General features: G+C 41.3%; 2 protein-coding genes across 2 annotated transcripts in view; both read right to left on the bottom strand.

The window, feature by feature from the left end:
- Window positions 1-11,651, bottom strand: part of LOC125299360 (probable serine/threonine-protein kinase kinX) — a 39,661-nt gene extending 28,010 nt beyond the window's left edge. The window contains exons 1-3 of the mRNA XM_048250603.1: window positions 11,580-11,651; window positions 9,483-11,415; window positions 7,100-7,201 (exon numbers count right to left, since the gene is read on the bottom strand). Coding sequence (XP_048106560.1) covers window positions 7,100-7,201; window positions 9,483-11,415; window positions 11,580-11,651 — 2,107 coding nt within the window. The remainder of the gene's footprint in view (window positions 1-7,099; window positions 7,202-9,482; window positions 11,416-11,579) is intronic.
- Window positions 11,652-21,177: 9,526 nt separating this feature from the next.
- The window catches only part of LOC125298750 (triadin-like), a 12,862-nt gene continuing 12,088 nt past the window's right edge, over window positions 21,178-21,951 (bottom strand). The window contains exon 6 of the mRNA XM_048249557.1: window positions 21,178-21,323. Coding sequence (XP_048105514.1) covers window positions 21,301-21,323 — 23 coding nt within the window. The 3' untranslated portion in view covers window positions 21,178-21,300. The remainder of the gene's footprint in view (window positions 21,324-21,951) is intronic.

Below are 21,951 nucleotides of genomic sequence, written 5' to 3'. Positions count from 1 at the left end.
TGTTTATTGAGGACTGTCTAGGGGCTGTTTGTGCTGTGTCAAAGACTAGCTCCAGCTCCCTAAAGGAGAGGCCTGCTTTGTGCTCTTCCTCCACACCCCTGTGAGGTCAGGGCTCAGCGGGAGAGACTGAGCAAGATCGACCAACTGAGGCGAGAGAACAGACTGAGGGGGCTCAGCACAACGGGGGAACTTTTCCCTTAACAAAACAAACCTGAGCTGCTGCATTCTTAACTGAGCTTGCTGCTGTTGGCTTTTCATCACAGCACAAAGACACTTTTGGAAACAAAATAGCCCCCAGTCTGTGGTGAAATCAATGGATTAAATGAACACTTAAGGCATAGTCTTTCAGGAGGTACAGTATATATATATATAAGTAAGTATAAGTATATATACTTTTTGATCCCGTGAGGGAAATTTAGTCTCTGCATTTATCCCAATCCGTGAATTAGTGAAACACACACAGCGTACACACAGTGAGGTGAAGCACACACTAATCCCGGGGCAGTGAGCTGCCTGCATCGCAGCGGTGCTCGGGGAGCAGTGAGGGGTTAGGTGCCTTGCTCAAGGGCACTTCAGCCGTGCCTACTGGTCGGGGTTCCAAACGGCAACCCTCCGGTTACAGGTCCGAAGTGCTAACCAAAGAATAGGCCATGGCTGCCCATATATATGCTTGCCATTTACATCCATGATGTTTATCGATAAAGATATGACTGGGAACATAATATCGAAGTTGACAAAAAATATGGTCGCACTTAAGAAACGCATGTTAACCTTTAATACACAGCTAATATGTATATTAATGCTCAACAAGGTCTGTATCAATCATCATTGCACATTTATTAGGTCTTTACTGAACTTTTATTCTTACTAAGGCTATAAAGTTTCTATTTTGATCCATACTATATATCAATAACCTTATGTCATGGCAGTGACGGACTGGGATTAAAAAATGGCCCTGGCATTTTCACCAACCAGCGGCCCACACGGGGACGCGCATGCACGCGCGTGCATGTGCCTGCAACACACAGATATAACTTCACATGCACGGACAATAACACGCTTGTAGCCCCATTGGTGATGAACTCTAACTTTAATATGCATAAAGACTGAACCAAGAACATGGATATATCAATGCACAACTCCAAAATGCAATATGAAATATGAAAATGAAAAAAGAATAGCCTAGAATACATGGATTTCTATGCAACGTCACGAAAACATGCGTGCGCAAGAGGCAGAAAGCACCATAGAACAGCATAGAGCAGTGCTCTCCATGAAAAGAACAAAATGAGTTTTTGTGCTGAAAACTGCACCAATTCGAAATCACGATGATTAGAGAATGTTCAATATCTCTAAAGGAATGCATGTCTTCGCCAAAAATGTCAAAATACGATGTTAATGCAAATGAACGGCAAACTCTGAAATAATAGCCTGAAATGAGATGTTATTATCATTGAGACAACAGGGGACCAGGGGTATATAAAAAAATCCGATTGTAGCTTACAGCAGGCGACTATTTAAGTCAAGTTTATAACGTTGTGGCACCAAGCGTCTTCTGCCCCACGGCTGCGCGCGAATGTAGTTTTGTTGGTAAACGGGAAACCCATCAGAGCAGCCGCTCCACAAACGTGTCTTAATTAACGTCATGCAGTGAAAAAGGGGCGAAGGAGCTTGCTCTTCTCCGCAACCCTGTCTATCACGTCATCAGCATCCAAGTTCATTATAGGAACTCTTTCTCTGGCGCCATCAGAATAAAGGCCTCCAAATTATCCTGTGACAATCGTGTCCTTAGGCGATTCTTGATGAATTTAAGAGTGGAAAAACTCTGTTTGCATGCCACTTGAGTACATGACAGTGTTAGTAGGAATTCATTTGCTAATATAGTTGTAGGCACAGGTAAAGAGGTTTAACTACTGGAGAAGGAAATAGCAACAGATTGCACAGTTCTTGCAGGTAGCACATTTCTTGCTCACCAGTCACCAGGTTTATTTCTGTATCTTCTTGTATCTCCGCGGCATCATCAAAGTCCGACGCTTTGACTGTAGGCCTATACTCGTTTAGAGGAGACTTTTTCAGGCTGTCCCAGTGCGTGGCGAGATGTGTCAATTCCGACTGTAGATTTTCAACCGTAGCACCTTCACTGAATTTAAGCAGACATTCTCTTATGTTTCGAAGTGCATTTGGGGGCAGTTTATTAGCTCTTATAAGGGGAAAATTCCGAGGATCAAGGCATGCTAGATCGGCAATTCCCCGTGCTGAAGGAAGTAGACCCATTCGGTTTTGAAATTCTCAGAAGTCATTGCTTCATGTAGCCTAACTTTTGTAAACCAATAATAAAATAAAAGATACAGGTAGCATATTTATTGTATTCCAATTTCACACAATGCACTTTTAAATAATTTGATTGAATAAGGTTACAAAAAAATTTAGACTGATGTAAATATTGAGGGTCACCATGACTGTAGTGTAGAGATTCATGTCTGGTATAAATACTGATCAGGTTCCTACGATTAAGGAAGAAAGATATTAGAGATATATGGCTTATTCAAAACCATGTAACAATATTGATGCTTGATAGTGGGCCGAGAGATGTTGTAAAATCGTCTTTACAATAAATGGGCCGCGCAAACCCAACAAGCATGCCGGCCCAAACGGCTCAGGGGTTGCTGCCCAGATGCCAGACCGTCCAGTCCGTCACTGTGTCATGGCAAACCAGTTTCTTATTGAGGATCTACAAAGAATAAATCACCTATTCAGTAAGAATAAGAAGTTGTTGAATTATAATGACCTAATGAATAAATAGAGACTTTATTTAGCAGCCCTAATACATATTAGTTATGCATTAATGGCTAACATGCATGTGTTCCCTAAACGAAAGTGCTCCCAAAAAACATCATCCTAAATGGACCCAGTCATGTACAGTCAATTAACTGGCCCCTGTGTGTGGAGGGCTATGGCACAACAGCCTCTCCCTGAGGCACAGGCAGTCTGGGATTGACTCAGAATGGCAACAAGCCACTGAGACAGGCATGGCAGGCTTCTGCTGGTGTTCACAATGGTGATAACGATGACGCAGGACATACAGTCAGTCAGTACAGTGTCCCTCCAAACTAAAGCCATCTGCTCTCTACACCACTCAGATGTCATCAAGCAAGATGACTGCCAACGCAACCAGGCCCATCCTCGACCCCCAAGATTTGTCATGCTACCTCCGAAAGTGCCGTTAAGGCGACGTCACAGAGCAGCCAAAGTTTGGAGTTAAACTGACTAGAGTGATAATGACGGTAAGCTATGCAGGAGATGGTGCCAAAACACAAACCACAAAACTCTCAGACTCTTGATATGCACCCAATTCCCCACATTATAATCAATGAATAAACAATTAGGTGACTAATTAGGTAGCCAAGTAAGGAAGAAAACACATGGGGTTTGTCAGGGCCAGCAGTTGATACGTGTTTGGGTAATAAATGCAGAAAAGAGAAAAGAAACAAAGAAACATGGAGCAGCATTTCATCATCTTATCATTTTGCTTTAAATCCATTAATGCCATCGTCACCAAGAGGGATTTCAAATTACTTTCTCCTCCTTTGAAGAGTAACTTTTCTGAAAAGAAAAAAAAACGACCCTGCGATATATTTAAGGGCCAAACATGCCTTATTCTGGCTGGTGTCACAGAGGTCAGAGCTTGAAAGCCAGGAAAAGGTTTTAATTCGTCCTTTTTTACTTCGTCTCCTGCCTGCAGTGAGAAAATCAGAGCTTGCAGGCTGCAGCCCACACACGTCATCACTTTATAACACAAGAAGGCGCTCCGAGGTGGAGGACCTACTAACCCCACCCCACCCCACCTCCGCTCTGCTCCAAAGCCTGCAACACACCACTCACCAAACTCCAAATCACTCTGAAGAGGACGTTTTTCTCACTTTTTTACTCCGCACGAGCCCCCGCCCCTCCCAGAGATTTTTTTTTTGGGGAGGAGGGGGGGGGTGGCAGTCAGCAGTTTGCGAGGATATCAAAAACATCGTTTTAATACCGTCTCAGACTATTTGGGCTTTGTGCAATGCCTTAGACTTTTGAAGAGTCAGTAGGATTTTCACAGAAAAAAAGAGTGCTTGAAAAACACTTCCTTTAATGGATGCCAATGTTTCACTGACGTGGACAGTGCCAGGGATCCAGTTCAGGTAAAAGCTTTCGACTCTGACACCTTTAGCACTTTTTGAGATACATAGAGGCACATACTGTTAATGTTCGTATACACAATGTCACATACCGGAAAAATTCAGATGATGCTCATCATTCGAGACAAAGCATAAATGTTATGATGCTATTACAATTTACTCTTATCAATACTCTACTCTTATCAATACTGAGGATCTATTTCCTCAGACTGGAGAAAAAAATATAAATGATCATTTTGTTGTTACATTGTAAAGAGCAGGCAATATATTGAAAAGGGGACAAGTATTATAGGAAGGGGTGTTTATTGGGGGGGGGGGGGGTGGGGGGGTGGGGTTGGGGAGTTCAAATCAATGCTCATTTTGGGTTATGGATGGAGATACCCCAGGCTAACTGAGGGGGAATGCACATTGTGTTTTGTCCCTGTTCATGTTTGTTGCCCAAAATGGGCAATGAATCATTTGTGAATTGTGAATTTGTGAATTTGAGTGTAGTTGAATCATGGATGAATGGTTGATCACGCATTCACACACAAACACAGAGAGAGAGAGAGAGGGAGAGAGAGAGAGAGATGAGTAACACTACATAACACATCACCCTCCCTCTGTTGATCACAACATACCTTCTCAGGAACAAGTGACAAATAGCCTAATAAATGTCCAATCCACATTTTATTATATTTTAGACATTTTAGATTAAAAAATGTGTTCAGGCCTTTAATTCACATGTGTGACTTCAAGTAACTCAGTCATCTGAAACTTCTCCTCTATGGCTCCCTCAGTCTAATCCAGGCAACAGCACAGTGCAGATGGTATTCATGCCCATCTCTACAACATGCTTCAGATGCTACAAGCATCTCTCGATGTGTTTCTCCACATGGATCTCTCTGCTGACCGGTCTGAACCCGTATTCTCTGGGGTCAACTGGACTGCTGAGGAGGCTGTCCCCCTCTGGCCTGGCTTGCGCCGTCTACGTACTTCCTCTCAATTCCGTTTAGCTTCAGTACTTAGACAGAGATGAGCTCTCTTAGGATTTCTTGTGTAAAAAATCTACCGAGAGCCACCAACCAATCAGCGAACAGAGGGTGTGGCTGAGACAGATTACGTTACACAAGCATCATCTTTGAATTTGCTACGTCTCCGTCCCTAAAGCAGAAAGGAACTCCAATGATTTTAAACTTCAAACAAGTGTCCACCCACTAGGAAGATGGCGGTTGGCAATGGATCAAGGCCAGACTTTTTGTCAAAGAGGAGCGTATAGCAAAACGGAGTCAAGAGTATGGTTCACAAGGCTAGTCCCCCACATCCCCTGGCAGAGGATCTCAAGATTAACTTTGAGACCTGGATCTGTGTGAGTGTGAAGTGATAGACCACTCAGTGGCCTTTAATGGAGCTTGAGGCTCCCTATGGTGAAATGTAATTTCCATGTGTTGCACCATCTCCATTGCTCTGAGGTAGGTTTTTAGATATGATTAGAGGAGATTTATCTCTCCCTCTCTCTCTCTCTCTGGATGTCTCTCTGTTTCTGCGGAGTGAAAGCACAATTTTTCCACCATTTCCACTTGTTCACAGTGTGAGCTGAATGTTACGCTGGGTAGTTCTCGGCAGAAAAACATATTCTGTCCAGGAAACGGTGCCAGTGCTTTTATTGGTAGGCTTTGTACTGTTCTCAAAAGTCATTTCACTCTAAATGAAGACTTTGAAAAATGATTTGCACAGGTAAATGATGGGCTTTTTAATCAACTGAATAATAATACTTGAAAATGAACTTCCTTGGGCTCTCCAAATGGTTTAAGCCAGCATATCTTTTATAGCTCAATAACATTTAGAATTCTGAAAATAGCATCCCAACACTAGGCCTTGGCTAGGCCTACTCCATTTTCCCACTGTGACCACTGGTAGACCGATCATTCAGCTGGGGCTTGTGCTTTCCACCAGCTTTGAGTCAAGCATACCACATTATCCATTAACCTCGCGCTGATGTCTTCGTTTTTGATGGTGTGTCTAAAATATGAGCTTAAATTCTCAGTAGGCTGTAGCATGCAGACGACAACACGTAGGCCTGTAGCAGTAGGAGAAACGGAGAGGGGGGAAAACGATCTCTTTGATCATCATACATCAGCAGAAAAAAGCCTGTCTCTTTCTTTCCTCGGGTGTCTCCTGTAATTACGAAAAACAACAGTCAGGGAGTCTTCAGCAAGTCACGCCGTCAGACAAGCTGCATAGCTTATTCCAACGAGCGCATGGAGAATAACGTGGGGAAGTAAATTAAAAGGAAAAACCTGTGAAGCTAAATTAAGCTGTTTTGACAAAGATTATGGAGCACGGTATGTAACACAAAGACGCCCTCATGGAATGGCGAGCTGTTATGGAGAACATGCGTTCTGATCGTCTTCTTGTGAATGTTAAATCGACACAGCACTGGCTGTTAACTCAACACAAGTAGGCCTAGCTGTTTAGACAGCAGCGATGGAATCAGCAGGCGCTGAAGCCTTCCCGTGTGGAACACTGTTGCCTAGGCTACTACTCGCTTAATACAGTATAACCACCCAGTCAGATATCACAGTAATGTAAGCCTACAAACAGGAAAGCGAGCAATGCTAACGCAGCCAGATCAAAGTAAGAGCCCCAGGCCTTCTCTCGCTCCTACTTATCCCCTGCTCTCTCCACCCATTCCCTGCTTAACTTTTCTGCTCCTCTCCTGATCTCGGATAGCAGCCACCCTTGCAGCAGCCTCATCCAATTATTGAAAGAGTCATAAGTGAGCCTACCTGATGCTATTACGGTCATAGGCCTACTGTTGGCATTTGCACATGTTGCATGTTCACAGTTTCATTAGTGAGTTTAAGAAACATTCCTCTACAGGAATCATCCCCCTGTTATCTCCACCATCCCTCACACACATTTTCTTTCGCTTTAAGTCTTACCTTCAGGCTCGGGCCTTTGCTCCTCTTTAGCTTTTTCTTTTTCGTCCAGTTCTTCTTTTTCTTTTTCTTTCTCCTTGAGAGCCTCCCTCAGTCTCTCTATCTCTGTGGACACCAATAAAAAGCCCATTACATGGGTGACAAAAATCAATTATCCTGCTCTGTGACCTTTCAGTCCCACCGAAGGACTGTATGCGTTTGCCATCATTAAATTTCCACACCAGTCTGAGGGATTTAACCCAGGTTACAAGAACTTGCATCAGTTGAGGAGTTTTTTTTTTCTTTCATTTTTATATGGAATATTCAGACAGGCCACATTTGTGTGACTGTCAGGCCCTCTCCCTTAAGTAGCTTGAGTGATGAGGTATAACTTGTTTAAGTCAGTTAACTGCCTAAAATACTTGTTTTTCAGTAAAGCTTTATGAATTTCAATGCCATGTCTTCTCTTAAAGTAAATGACATCAGGCACAGGCACTTTTGCCCCAGGACTCCTTGTCAGGTGCACTTTGAAAGAAAGTAGAGCATACCTTTGAGAGTCTCTCTTCGCTCTTCTGAGTGTGCCACGGAGCTATGTATCAGAATTGCATCACACACTATTACAGTACGGCTTTGTAGAACTCAGGATATGCTGAAAGTCTCTTTTATACATCATCAGAGTCTCAAAGAACATGCTACAACAAACACTGAGAGCTACAGTGTCTTGGAATGTATTCCTTTAGCACACACTTCTTTTATTGCCTCTGCCAAAGAGGTTATGTTGTCAGTGTGGTTTGTGTGTTCGTTAGCAGGATTATTTACAAACTATAGCCAATTTTAATTTCAGGTTCACAAATCACAAGTAATAATTTACTATTGAAGTTTATTTTTTTCAATGTTAACATTGGTCTTGGTGGAGGTTCATGTTCCTTTATTCTATATTTAATAATTTAATCAATATTTATGAATGAAATGCCAACGGTAGTTTAAATACATATCTTGTAATATATCTTGATTAATATATAGGTCACAATATTTAAGCAATCTTAACATGTGTTATTATACCAATGCTGTTAGCATACTAGTTGTATATATAAATTATAGTTTCCGTTTGTGTGAATATTTGTGTTTTTTACTGATGTATTGGAAAGGGGCATTCAAAGAACCAGACTCAAAATGTGGTGACAACAATTTATATAAAACATGTTAGCAATGTTAGCATTATTGTAACAGCAACAATGTCAACTACTAATATATCCAATTCTACAACAACAACAACAACAACTACTACTACTAGAACTACAACAATACTTACATATAGCTAACAGCATTAGTGTACTCTATGCAGATGCTTAAAACTAGTATGCAGGCGTAAATGTATGCTTTTCAATCCAGCCATTTCAACACTGCTTTTGCCATTACAATCTACAACTACAAAAGCAAAACACTGTGATCCACTTCTACAAGTGGCTTACCTGACAAGGACACAAAATAGTTGGCCGGTATTCATTATTTCTCTCTCTCTCTCTCTCTCTCTCTCTCTCTCTCTCTCTCTCTCTCTCTCTCTCTCTCTCTTTCTCTGTGTGTGTGTGTGTGTGTGTGTGTGTGTGTGTGTGTGTGTGTGTGTCCTTGAGTGCCCTCTATGGGATCTAGAGGTTTGACAGCATTCTTGCCATCTCTGCCCTCTAGCAGCCAGAGTGCCTGTGTGGCATCTGGTGCCCTCCACCACTCTCAGCATGCAGAGGATTAACATCATAAACTTGCACGTTTGTTTCGCGCATGTGTCTGTCTCACGCTTTGCCAGTGGAGCAACTGTTTTTTTTTTTTTCACTTTTATTTACATTAGCTACAAACAAGATATCTTCAGCTATTCCGGTGTTGACTAATAGGTACATGCCAGTTTAACAGCAAGTTCACAAAAGGAATGTGTATTTTAGGAATTAAATAACACATATTATGAGTCATACTGTATGTCAAATGCATATTATAAATGGTGTGAATTATGTGGGCGTGAATAAGTCATGATATGTATTTAATTAAACCTAAATGTATCTATACCGAGGACACAGGTTAATTATCAATTCCCTATAAAGTGTTAAATCTGCAAATCCGGAATAATTACAGGATGAATAAGTTGTATTATCCCAAAAGAGTTTGACAATTTTATCCAATGAGGAATATAAATATTATGTGGAATCTCTTGATTTAAAAGTACATAAAATGATCAAATGGCAAAACCACCCTTGGAATCCTGGAATAAAACTTCAAGCTGTATAAATAGTCTATTGTCCCTGTGGAGAAGTAATACAGTCATTCACACAATGAGTTTTATGTCAGAAGAAAGATTGTGCTATTTGCTATGAGAAGAATATGCAAACATAAGAACATAAACATGTATTTTTCTCTCTACCTGACTCCAGAGATGGCTGGTCAGCAGCATCCTCCAAATCCTTGGTCTCATCTTCTTCTACAGCAGTGGTTGCAAGAGCTATTGCGATGTGATCGTCATCATCATCATCATCATCATCACCATCATCATCCTCATCCTTGGTTTCCTCTTCTCCCTCCACCTCCTCCTCTTTCTCCTCAACCACCACAGTCTTTTCCTCAATAATGTCAATGACTATTTCAGGTTCTTTTTCTTGGTCATCTTCAACTATTTTTAGATCGTCAACTTTATCATCATCATCATCATCATCATCATCATCATCATTATCATCATCATCACCATCATCGACATCTGAAATGTCAGTAGCAACAGCTAAGTTGTCATTACCATTACCATCATCATCATTACCATCATCATCATCATTATCATCATCATCATCATCATCAGTATCAACATCAGCATCAACTTTGATGGCTTCTTTAACCGTAACATCAACCTCACTGTCCGCTACGTCTTTATTGTCAGCAGCCGCATCACTGTCTAGGTCAAGGTCAAGTTCAAGGTCAGAGTCACCTGTCTCATCAGCTGTGTCTTTGTCAGCGTCAACCTCAGTCTCTTCTGTTGTTAGATCTGCACTGTCACTAATAACAGTATCATCATCATCATCATCATCATCATCATCATCATCACTACCACCATCCTCTGTGGTGACTACCTCCACTACAGATTCTACGTCTATGGTGTCAGTTGCTTCTTCAGTGGTGTCAGTTTTACTGTCTTGGTCAACAATCTCGTCACTTGTATCACCAAGATTCAAAGGTTCTTCACCAACATCAGCAGCAAGCTCCTCACCCTTATCTAGCTCGATGATGTCAGCAGTACCATCGTCATCATCATCATCATCATCATCATTATCATCATCATCATCTCCATCTTTGATTTGGTCATTCTTTTGGTCATCATCGATACTAATATCATCATCTGTGTCATCAACTATTGCAATAGTGGTAGCTGAAACTACATCATCAGTCAGTTTATTATCATCATCATCATCATCATCATCATCTTTAGTGTCGGCTGAATCATCTTTGATGTCAATAGTTTCAGTATCTTTTATGATAATATCATCATCATCATCATCATCTTTGCTGTCATCAGCTCCAAGTGTTTCAACTATCTCATCTGCTTCATGCTTATCATCATCATCATTATCATCTGCAGCCACAGCATCAGCACCACCATCTACTACAGGTGGTTCAGTTATTTCATCAGCCTCATCATCACCATCATCATCATCTTTGCTTTCATCAGCTGCAGATATCTCAATTGCTGAATCAGCTTCTCCATCATCATCACCATCATCATCATCAGCAGCAGCAGCTGCATCAATTGCAGGAGATTCTGCAGCTGTAACTTTTTCATCATCATCATCATCATCATCATCATCATCATCATCATCATTATCTTTGGCATCATCAGCTGCCAGTTCTTCTGTATCAGCTTCAGCTTTATCATCCTCATCCTCCTCAGCAGCTGCAGGAACTTCCTCCTCTTTGTCTTCACTATCATCATCATCATCATCATCATCTTCTTCATCAATTTCGGCAGCAGCCGTCTCTTCCTCTTTTACCTCAACGGCTTCAGCCTCATCGTCTTCATTGTCATCGTCATCTTCATCCTCGTCATCATCAGCAGCAGCAGCTGGTTCTTCTGTGGCAGGCGCCGCTGCCACTGCTACTCTTCCTGTGACGAGGGCGGCAGCATCTGCGGCGGCAGCAGCAGCCTTGATGGCGGCGGCAGCAGCATCGGCAGCGGCCGCAGCGGCGGCGTCAGCAGCAGCAAGGGCGGCGGCGGCAGCAGCCGCAGCATCAGTGGCCACAGCAACAGCAGCAGCAGCAGGCTCTTCCTCTTTGGCGGGTTCGCTTGCTTCTTCAGGGGCTTCCTCTGCCTCTTCCTTGGGTTCCTCTTCCTCAGTTTCACCCTCCTCCTCTTCCTCCTCCTCTGCCTCTGTTCCTGCTGCTTCTTCATCATCATCATCATCATCATCCTCCTCATCTGCGGCCTCTGCTGCCGTTTCCTCCTCCTCTCCATCCTCTGCTGCAGCCGCCTCTTTGTCACCTTCCTCTTCATCCTCGCCCTCTGCCACAGCATCGGCTGCTGCCGCCTCCTCCTCATCATCATCTTCCTCATCCTCTTCTGCTGCAGCCTCTGCTTCTCCTTCCTCTTCCTCCTCCTCCTCCTCCTCCTCTGCTGCTGCCTCCTCCTCATCGTCATCATCTTCCTCATCCTCAGCTGCCTTAACCTCTTCCTCCTCTTCCTCTTCTTCCTCCTCGTCTTCCTCATCTTCTTCATCGTCATCATCATAATTTTCCTCTTCTTCTTCCTCATCATCTTCTTCCTCCTCCCCCTCCTCCTCCCCCTCTTCATCGGCATCGTCACCAAGACCTTCATCGTCATCATCTTCATTATCCTCCACTTCATCACCCTCACTCAGTAGTTCTGTAACTGGATTATAAGACTGTTTATCTCACAGTAACGTGCGCAAGACTGACAGGTTCAGTGAGTAAAGGAGCAAGACAATCAAGATCAAGTCAACTGGCAAGAACAGATGACGTCAAGAGATTTCCATACAATCCAGTGCAAGGTTGCCATGCCATCAGTTATATCATAAGAATCATCTTCATTCTTGTTATCAATATTATTATTATCATTATCATCATTCGTGTTATTTAATCATTTATAACCTTCATCAACCATGGTTAAAACTCATGGTTATACCAAGACTGCCTTTTTGGGTTGTGCTTGTGTTTGTTGGCCATTGAGTGTGTGTGTGTGTGTGTATTAGACCAAAAATGTTGTTTACTGAAAGTCAAAAACATGATCTCATGTTTTTCACAACAAAATTTGGATTAAATGCGTGTCTCCACATTCAGTCATTAATTCAGATTCATCTGCAGTATTACTATAATCAATGCTAAGTTATGCAGTGCAAAAATGACAGAGGGTTTACTGCCAGCATAATTATACTCACTTTTCTGTTTATGGGTGAGGGTGTGTGTGGTGTGCATGCATTTGTACCTGTGTATGTGCATGTGTGTGTGTTGTGAGTGTACTTGCGTGTGTGTGTGTGTGTATGTGTGCTCGGTAGAAGGAGGTGTATGTGTTTCAGAATGGCTTGGTATGAATGTTTTTACAGAGTTTTGGGAACACTTGGTATAAACATCTTGATGCCTTTTCATATGGGGACGAGAAAAAATAAATGTGCAAAACATGAATTTAGCCTCACATTCTCAACAAATCCGAGGTCCACACACAACCGATGCAGATGAAATGGAGTGTAGAACAAATGCAGAGATGAGTTAGAGACTTTCCATGACCCACAAGTCAGTCAGTTACTGATGAAACATCATTACTATTGAGGTCAGAAACTTGTAGTCGTGCCTTGGACATCTTGTTTAATGATTTTATTCGGGAATGTTTCATGCTTAGGTGATTAGAGGTTTCTTTATATGCAAACCATAGCAACCAAGATATGCATCATAAACAGAATGGGTAGAGAGGACGAGCCTATCAACTCAAACCGATTACAGTAATCAACGCAAGAAAAACATAAAGACAACTCCAAACTAGACCAGAAGTCTTAACATCCACATAAATTTACATTTGTCGTATATTATTTGCTAAATTGAGCAACCAAGGTGTGCAACATGAAGACGATGGGACGAGCATGTCAAGATAAACCGATCAAATCAATCAACGCAAGAAGAACCATTAAGACCATTCAAAGTTAGAAAAAAAAATCAAAAGCAACCAAACCAACCAAACATAAAATTATTTCTGGCAGATTTTAATGACTGTTAATGTGTGTGTTGTCCATCATCTGATTATATTTGAGAGAGTGATTACCACGGCTAAGGGGAAATGGTGCTGCTGATTATGAGCCATGCATAAATTTAATGTCCTGGCAAATCCAGCGTGGACAATTAATTTGCACTAAAAATCAGGAAAAATCATTCGTCTCCATGACAGACGAGAACATTAGGAGAAAATTTAGGCGTGACACCTAAATTAATGGGGAGAGAGAGAGAGAGAGAGAAAGAGAAAGATGTTTTTCATTTTTATTTTATTTTTTAATCAAAGGTCCATATAACTGGGGTTGCCAGATCACTGATGCACAATGCTACTGAAATGCCAGTGGTTAGTGGGGGGTGGGGGGCTGGCAACTCTGCAAAAATGTTACCAAGCATAACAGTATGTGCGTGACTCATTCTTAATGCTCAAAGCTGCATCATCAAAGGAAAAGACAAACCTTTTTTTTCGAGGTGGGAGAAATTCCCCTGGAACAAAAACAAGATGTTGAATAGCAGAAAAATGTGCAGTGTAACTCAAGAGAGAGTTGTAAAGAGATAACATTTCACAAAATAACATTCCACAAAAAATTCAGCCATCCAGCAGACACAGTGTTAGACACAGCGTTAGTTTTTAAGAAAACACACTTAAACACAGACATAATGCACTGCCATAGTGCTTGAGAATAGTGTGTCAGTGTGTGTGTGTGTGTGTGTGTGTTTTCTTTTCCAATAACACTGATGTTGTCAGCAGTAACAGGAAGTAGAAAGAATGAAGATATACCTTTAGTTTCCTTCTCCTCTTCATCGTCTTCCTCAAACCATTCTCTAGCTTTTGGTTTGATTGCTTGGTGAAGAATTAGACAAAGTTTAGGTTCTCCGCTAGCGATGAGGTCATTTGAACCATATAGAACTGGTCTGAATAAACTTTTTGGAAACTGTTGTTAATTGATGGACTAAAAGCCCAAAGACTTAGAATGATTTTTTCTCCCTTTTTTCTCATTTACAGTGATAGTATACCTCGTCTACAGTGATTATCCAATCAACACATTTAGAGGAGAAAAAAAAAACTGAGAAAATACTTCCTATTCTGCCTTTTAATTAAAAGAGTAAGAATAGGATATAAAATTGCCATTTTCCTACAATCCATCCTGCAGGACTAGAACTCTCACTCAATCATACAGTACACATTCCCCTTGTAGTAAATAACAAAGAACGCTTTCACTACAGCGTGCAATCAGCTTGATGGCGGTCTGTTGTACAGATATGGTATTTTCTCATTAGTCCCCCACAGACTCGGCTCTTGGATGTAGGGATGCGGAGATTGGTATTAAAACAGGGTCAGTGGGGTAATTTGTGACTGGTGCATTCGGTGGCACGCAATGGGGAGGGTTTTTAATGTTATCAGTGCCTATTCACAATTTGATAGAATAGACATGTTTCCTAGATTAAACCACAGCGGGCATATTTTATTTAAACCTTAAGTCTGACATAACCATGACAGATTATTCATTCTGTCATTACTCATCACAGCAGTTGGTGGGCATGTGTCATTACCATTGCACTGTCATGTGGTATTGCCATTTATAGCCCTCGTGATTATAAATGTACATTGCAAAAGACATTGTGTTGTGTAGTTGTTACATCAACTATTTTGAGAATTATTGTTGAATAACTTATAACAGTAACATGTTGCCATTATATTCCTGGACATGGACTGTGATGGCAGGATATTACATGATCATGTTAGTCTTATGTTTGTTGCAGAATTCAGGTAAAGCATTAATTGAACAACTGCTCTTGATATTCTTATTCTTTACTGGAATGAAGTCCATTATACTCCATTATACATCATACTGTATGTTACTACATTACTAATTCCTTGTGCTGTCTATCACATATTTCAAAGGCAACTGTTTTCTACTGATACTCTACGCTTTGTTTATGTCTCTGCCATCTCTTAGGAAAGCAGATGTCTCCATTCAGTGAGATTCTATTGCACATCAAATGCATGCACTTGCCTACTTTGTGTTTGGTCTTTTTCCTTTCAGATTAAATCAGCTAGGCAGGCAGGTGCGTTTTAGGAAGGGGGCTAAAATGGGAGTGGGGGGAGGGGGTGTTGCGTCTCAACATCTCATCTTTGATCTCTCCCTCTGAAGAGGAACTGAACAGGGTTGGCCACTTTGTGCCCTGTTCGTCATGTTTTATGAATCAGAGTTCAAGAGTTCAAGCACGTTAGTCAGACTGGCTCAGCACCCTTAAGATGGATATAAAGCAACTGATCTGATCGTCGTTCCAAGGCTCCTACTGTAGCAGCGGACACTGCCGGTGGCAGAGAGCAGTTTTATGGTCAGATGACGTTTACTGTGAGTCAGTGTTGATGAAGGGGTTGCAGTCTGGCATGCTGGAGTTGCAAAAATGCTTTTCTGGTGTCATGCAGAGCAGAGGCATTCTTCATGTTAGGTTGCTAGTCTGTCAGCTTGGCCAGAGACATATCCTGAGGCACTGGTTATATTATATTGATCAAGGGAAAGCAAAGATGCAAATTCACAACTCTGTCTCAGATTCCTTACATTAATTAACAAAGAAAACTACTATTTGTATTCCAAGATAATCCCTGTTCTTGCCAGAGTTCAGTAATGATTGCCTGGAAATACATTATTAAGTTTTAAGGGTTTATCTTATTGTAGGATAAAATAGGAATTGTTCAACAATAAAGATAGTCAGGTTAGTAGTAGCAAGGCAGCAAAGTGAAAGTGGCATTACCAAAACCATGCCAGTGCATTTGGTTCCTTCAGTTCCAGGGTGAACACAGGAACCTGTCCATTAACTAGGGTAAACCTCCTTGTGCACTGAATTTAGCTGGGGTGAAATACATTTCAGCTTTACTCCAAATCCTCTGGAGAGGTGGTTCACTGTGACTGTTCACACCCTATACACACTTAGAAAGGTGGGGTTGTTAGAATTTAGTAGGGTTGTGTTACACTAGGTTATTCTACTTTGGTCATCCTTAAATGTTCAAACATGAGTCTGTGCCTTGAAGAATTCTACTGAGAACATCAAAGGCTCTGAAGGAGCCTTAAGGCCCCAGCTGTTTCTCAGAGCGCTAGTGCACTGTACTCTGACACATGATCTAGTGCTTCCTTCTGATTTATTTTATTATTTTTTATATATAAAAGAATCAAGGTGTACTATATAAGTTCTTTTATGCTCCCAGAGATTTCAAAGGGTTCATGATGACTTACACTTGAAGAAATGGGGAGTGTTGTCTGCTAATGCTAAAGTGTCTGGGGGGGGGGATCAGGCTTGTGCAAAATTCCAGAATTGAATTGAAACTGGCTCTTAAATTCTAATTCAATTCTTGAATTTCACTTGCATTTTAATTTAGGTAGCAAACAGGAAGCAGAATTGCAATTCGAATTGTGCACAACCCTGGGGGAGGATCAGAAAAAAAATAGAAAATGAGCTGATAAAAATGGAAGGACAAACCTTTTTTTCTCACAGTATGAGGCGTGACACCTAAATTATTGGGGAGAGAGAGAGAGAGAGAGAGAGAGAGAGAAAGAAAGAGAAGGAAGGAAACAATGAGTAAGAACATACTCCACAAAGTAGATCTCATGAAACATTAATGACGGAATAAATTATACATGTTGAACAGAGACAAAGAGAAACAGAGAGAAAGAGTGGGAGAGAGAGAAACAGAAGCAGAAAGAGAGAAAGAGAGAAGGAGAGAGAGACAGAGATAAAGAGAGAAAGAGTGGGAGAGAGAGAAACAGAAGCAGAAAGAGAGAAAGAGAGAAGGAGAGAGAGACAGAGATAAAGAGAGAAAGAGAGAAGGAGAGAGAGACAGAGATAAAGAGAGAAAGAGTGGGAGAGAGAGACAGAGATAAAGAGAGAAAGAGTGGGAGAGAGAGAAACAGAAGCAGAAAGAGAGAAGGAGAGAGAAAAAAAGAGAGAAAGTCTCCTTCTCTTGTAAACAACTCAAGTTTACAGGGCATAGGCCTACTCTTTCAAAAACTCATCACACATTGAACTCCATGGTAAAGCAAAAACAATTCATTATAAGGAGTACAATTCTGCATATAAATTGTACACTTTTTCTATGCAACCTGTGGGAGCAGAAATAGCTCTAAATCTTTGAAATGCCGTGAAGCACTCTCTTGTCAGTTGACACACCAGGTTTATATGCTCACAGGAATTAGGGACATAGATTCATCAAAATTTCTTGTCAGCAGAATGGTGTAATTTAGCGAGCCAATATGTCATCCAGTGAAAAAAGAAGGAATTTGAATTGGTGTGTGCCCAAATTGAAAATAGAGTGTGGATGTGTGAGAGTGTTGGCGTGGAGGGAACTTGGAGATAACTCAGTCAAAGCACAATATTGATCCTATCTTATTAAAGGACATTAGCCTTAAGCATCACATACAAATTCTGTTACAACAAATGTATTTTAGCGCTGATTTGGGTGAGGATGAGAGATGTACTGCATATTGTACTGTGTATGTGACAAAATCTGTGAGTATGGTCACTCTTGTGGGATTGTGTAGCTAGAAATATATCACACTTGTGTCATAACCATGTGCATGTGTAGTAAATATGCATTACTACACTTTATGTACTACACCCCCCCTCACTCTCTTTCTCTCTCTCTCTCTCTCCTCCTCATTGTGTGTGTGTGTGTGTGTGTGTGTGTGTGTGTGTGTGTGTGTGTGTGTGTGTGTGTGTGTGTGTGTGTGTGTGTGTGTGTGTGTGTGTGTGTGTGTCAGTGTGCTTAATGCTTATCAGTGTAATTTATAGTTGTATGAAAGTGCATATGGACATGGTGTGAGTGTGTGTGTTGCCTAGGCTAGGCTACACATGATTTATGAGGAATGTTTGTGCGTGAGTGGATCGAGTGGATGCCTGTCTAACATGACACACAGCCAATGTGTCTGGCCTTCCACAGACAAAGAGAAGAGAAGGGGCATACAGTGTATTCAGACACCCTCATTCACATGTACCTGCTTAGATCCTCCGCTTAGTGCCCTCATGTTAATTAAGAGTGATATTTAGACTGATATATATTGAGACCATGGGAATATGATTGATGGCATGTCTCGGTAGGATTTTGCATGTATTTCAGATCCATTCATTGTGTTTTTCTCTCTCTCTCTACTCCATTGAACTCTGTCAGTGTGACTAATTTTCCTCCTCCTCCACAATGTTGCTTTTATTTTCCTCTCCTCTTCACCTATTCACTTGATCTGTCTTTATTACAGTCCCATTGTGACTGTCTGTTTTCCTGTCCTCCAGCCACGTCTGTCTCTGTTGTCTCTTTTACTTCTGTCCTCTCTGTCTGTCTTCACCTCTTCTCTTGATCTGTCTGTTCTCATTGTCTGTCACTGTCTGTCTCTCAGCGTACTGTCTGTCTCTCAGCGTCTCGGTCTATCTGCTTGTGTTGTTAACTGTCTGTCTGTGCATGGTCTCTATTAAATGTGCATCCGAGGCCCTCGTTACTTTAATTGGATTTTTTAAGCATAACCGATCATCATATTTCATAAAGAAGAACAAAACCACTCATACTGAATGTCAGCATATCTATGTATGTGTATGGGTTTGTAGTCAGGAACAACCTTGTTTCACTATACATTTTAATCCAGAGCCGAGCATGTCAAGGTCATTGTCAACTGCATAAGCTAGGGATTGCTTAAACTCATTAAGTAGGTATTGGGAATAATTAGGTCTGCCTTTAGTAAATGTTCTTGATGCTGATCGCAGTGATGCTTTACGGCAGTTGAAAGCCATGGGTCCTTTAAGTGGGCTACTCTGTGAGACTATGTCAATTCCAAGCATTTAAAATTGTACCGTGCCATATATCAACACAATATTCTGGCATTGTCTGCTAATAAGTACAGGGAAACTGTAAATTATTTTTTGGCTTGTATTGGCTGCTTAATAAACTAGTAGAAGTTCTGGAGTGTGCCATGGAAAATCTGGACTGAATTCAAAGTCATTTAATCTATATTTATTACAGCCATTTGGCTTGAGATATTTGGTTACTGTCCAGGCTAAATTAATTCATGTATGATCTGTAATGTTGTTTATCTGATATTCATATCATTTATTTGAATTGATTGCCTATTTTAGGTAAACGCTATGCCAATGTTGCCACCCATGGTGTGTCCTTGATGTTACTCTCTCTCTCTATCTCTCTCTCTCTCACACACACACACACAGACACATGCACACGCACTAACTCTCTCTCTCCATCTCTCTTTCTCTCTCTCTTTCTCTCTCTCTTTCTCTCTCTTTCACACACACACACACACACACACACACACACACACACACACACACACACATACACACACACACACACACACACACAAACCACTCCATACACATGCACTCAAACATTCTCTTATTTAATGCCAGCAATACCTTATCATTCAGCATTCATACACAAAACACACACACACACACACACACACACACACACACACACACACACACACACACACACACACACACACACACACACACACACAAACCACTCATACACATGCACTCAAACATTCTCTTACGAATGCCAGCAATACCTTATCATTCAGCATTCATACACAAACACACACACACACACACATCTCTACTAAATCTTCTCTCTCTCTCTCTCTCTCTCTCTCTCTCTTGAATGGCACACTCTACTCAAGTGGCAGACCTGTGACACAAATACATGCTGAAGTCCCTCTCATCTGTGTTCAGCTGGTGCTACCTTGACCTTACATCTCTGACTATTCCTCCCGTAAGCTCTAATGGACTCGGTAGCCTAGATAGTCATTTTAAAAGGATGCATGCCTCCTTTAACAAGGCACACATCAAACAGTGAACCACCTTAGGGGAGTTGTTAACGAGATAACAGTACTGGGAGTACTGATACACTGATAATTTCCCCTGGCTCGCTTTTTCCTGAGAGAAAGTCATTTGTGTCTGAGGATACATTTTTAAAAAGTCAACAAGGTAGAACTTAAAAATAAAACCCCTCATCGGGCTTTGAGTGTTTTCTTTGCACTACTTTAAGCCATGACAGATTCTAAGTATATTTCTTAAAAAGTTTTGGCCTCTTTAATGACCTGATACTGTACCTGCAGCTGTAATGACCTAATTTGGGATATTATATATAAGCCACTTTTGAAAGCTGCTGTGTGTTTCCATGCAGGTGTTGCTTTTGTTCACCGTAGCTCTCTGAGCACTCTTGCAGGTGGTGCTTGCCCTACGTTGCTATTCGTCTGTCTCTGTAATGTGTTGCTTTGTAACTTTGCCCTACGTTGCTATTCGTCTGTTTATAACTTTTTTATAACCTACATACTATCTCTCTCTTATATCTGCATATCTCTTATGCCTGTCTAACATGACACACAGCCAATGTGTCTGGCCTTCCACAGACAAAGAGAAGAGAAGGGGCACACAGTGTATTCAGACACCCTCATTCACATGTACCTGCTTAGATCCTCCGCTTAGTGCCCTCATGTTAATTAAGAGTGATATTTAGACTGATATATATTGAGACCATGGGAATATGATTGATGGCATGTCTCGGTAGGATTTTGCATGTATTTCAGATCCATTCATTGTGTTTTTCTCTCTCTCTCTACTCCATTGAACTCTGTCAGTGTGACTAATTTTCCTCCTCCTCCACAACGTTGCTTTTATTTTCCTCTCCTCTTCACCTCTTATATCTGCAATTCCTTTTTTGGAACGTGCTCCTTTTAGTCGTGTGGCTTTGTTAACAAGTGTGTCATAACAGTGGTCTATTGCAGTGATTGTGCATGGGTGGTGAGCGCCACACTGGGCATGTGCAGAGCAATAACTGAGGGACTGATGAGAAATGATGCATTGATTTTTTTTCTGGCTTGACTTTTATTGGCATTGATTCGTCATACAGTCGTCACAAACACTTGTCAAAAGTGTCAGACATCACACGTGCAGACACAGAGCTTCGTTTCCATCCCATCTCAAAGGTCTTCAGTGATCAAAGCTGTGAAAACAGTATGCCTTTTAATGTATGTTTGATGTATGTATGGCTTTACTCATTTATGTATGCATGTATGTATTTATTCATGTATGTATTATGTACTATATGTTTCAGTGTGTGATATGCTGTAAACAGTCACCTTGACACCCTACTTAGAATACTGCAACAAAAGCTCACATACCCTCATGGTGTACTGTCAATGTGTCTTTAAATGCTGTATTTTAATTAAGCTATTTCCTGCTGCAGGTTAGGCTTTGAAATAAGACCCGCAGCCTCAAGTTGTCATGGATTGTCGGGGAGCTTCTTGGCAAGGTACAGAGATCAGCTGTGCAGGACACTAAATTCAACCCAGCGCTCACCCTGGAAAGGGGGGAAGGGGAGGGCTGATCGGATTTCAGTGTGCAAGCAGTGTCATGTGTTTCTACTCTCAGTGAAAATTAATGTCACAGTCTTCGGTCGAATGTCGTGTGGTTTTTATTGGTATGAATTCACTTTTTCAAGTTGAAAACAATTTTTTGACTTTATGTTCCCATAATGAAAATGTCATATGTTGTCATATATTGATGCATCATGATGAGACATCATGCAGATATGTCCAAACAGATCTATTTCAAACAAAACCAGAAAAAAT

Source organism: Alosa alosa, chromosome 8 (assembly GCF_017589495.1).
Source record: "Alosa alosa isolate M-15738 ecotype Scorff River chromosome 8, AALO_Geno_1.1, whole genome shotgun sequence".
NCBI lineage: Eukaryota > Metazoa > Chordata > Actinopteri > Clupeiformes > Clupeidae > Alosa > Alosa alosa.
The sequence above is the reverse complement of the archived record's forward strand: the minus strand, read 5'-3'. Positions and strand labels throughout refer to the sequence as shown.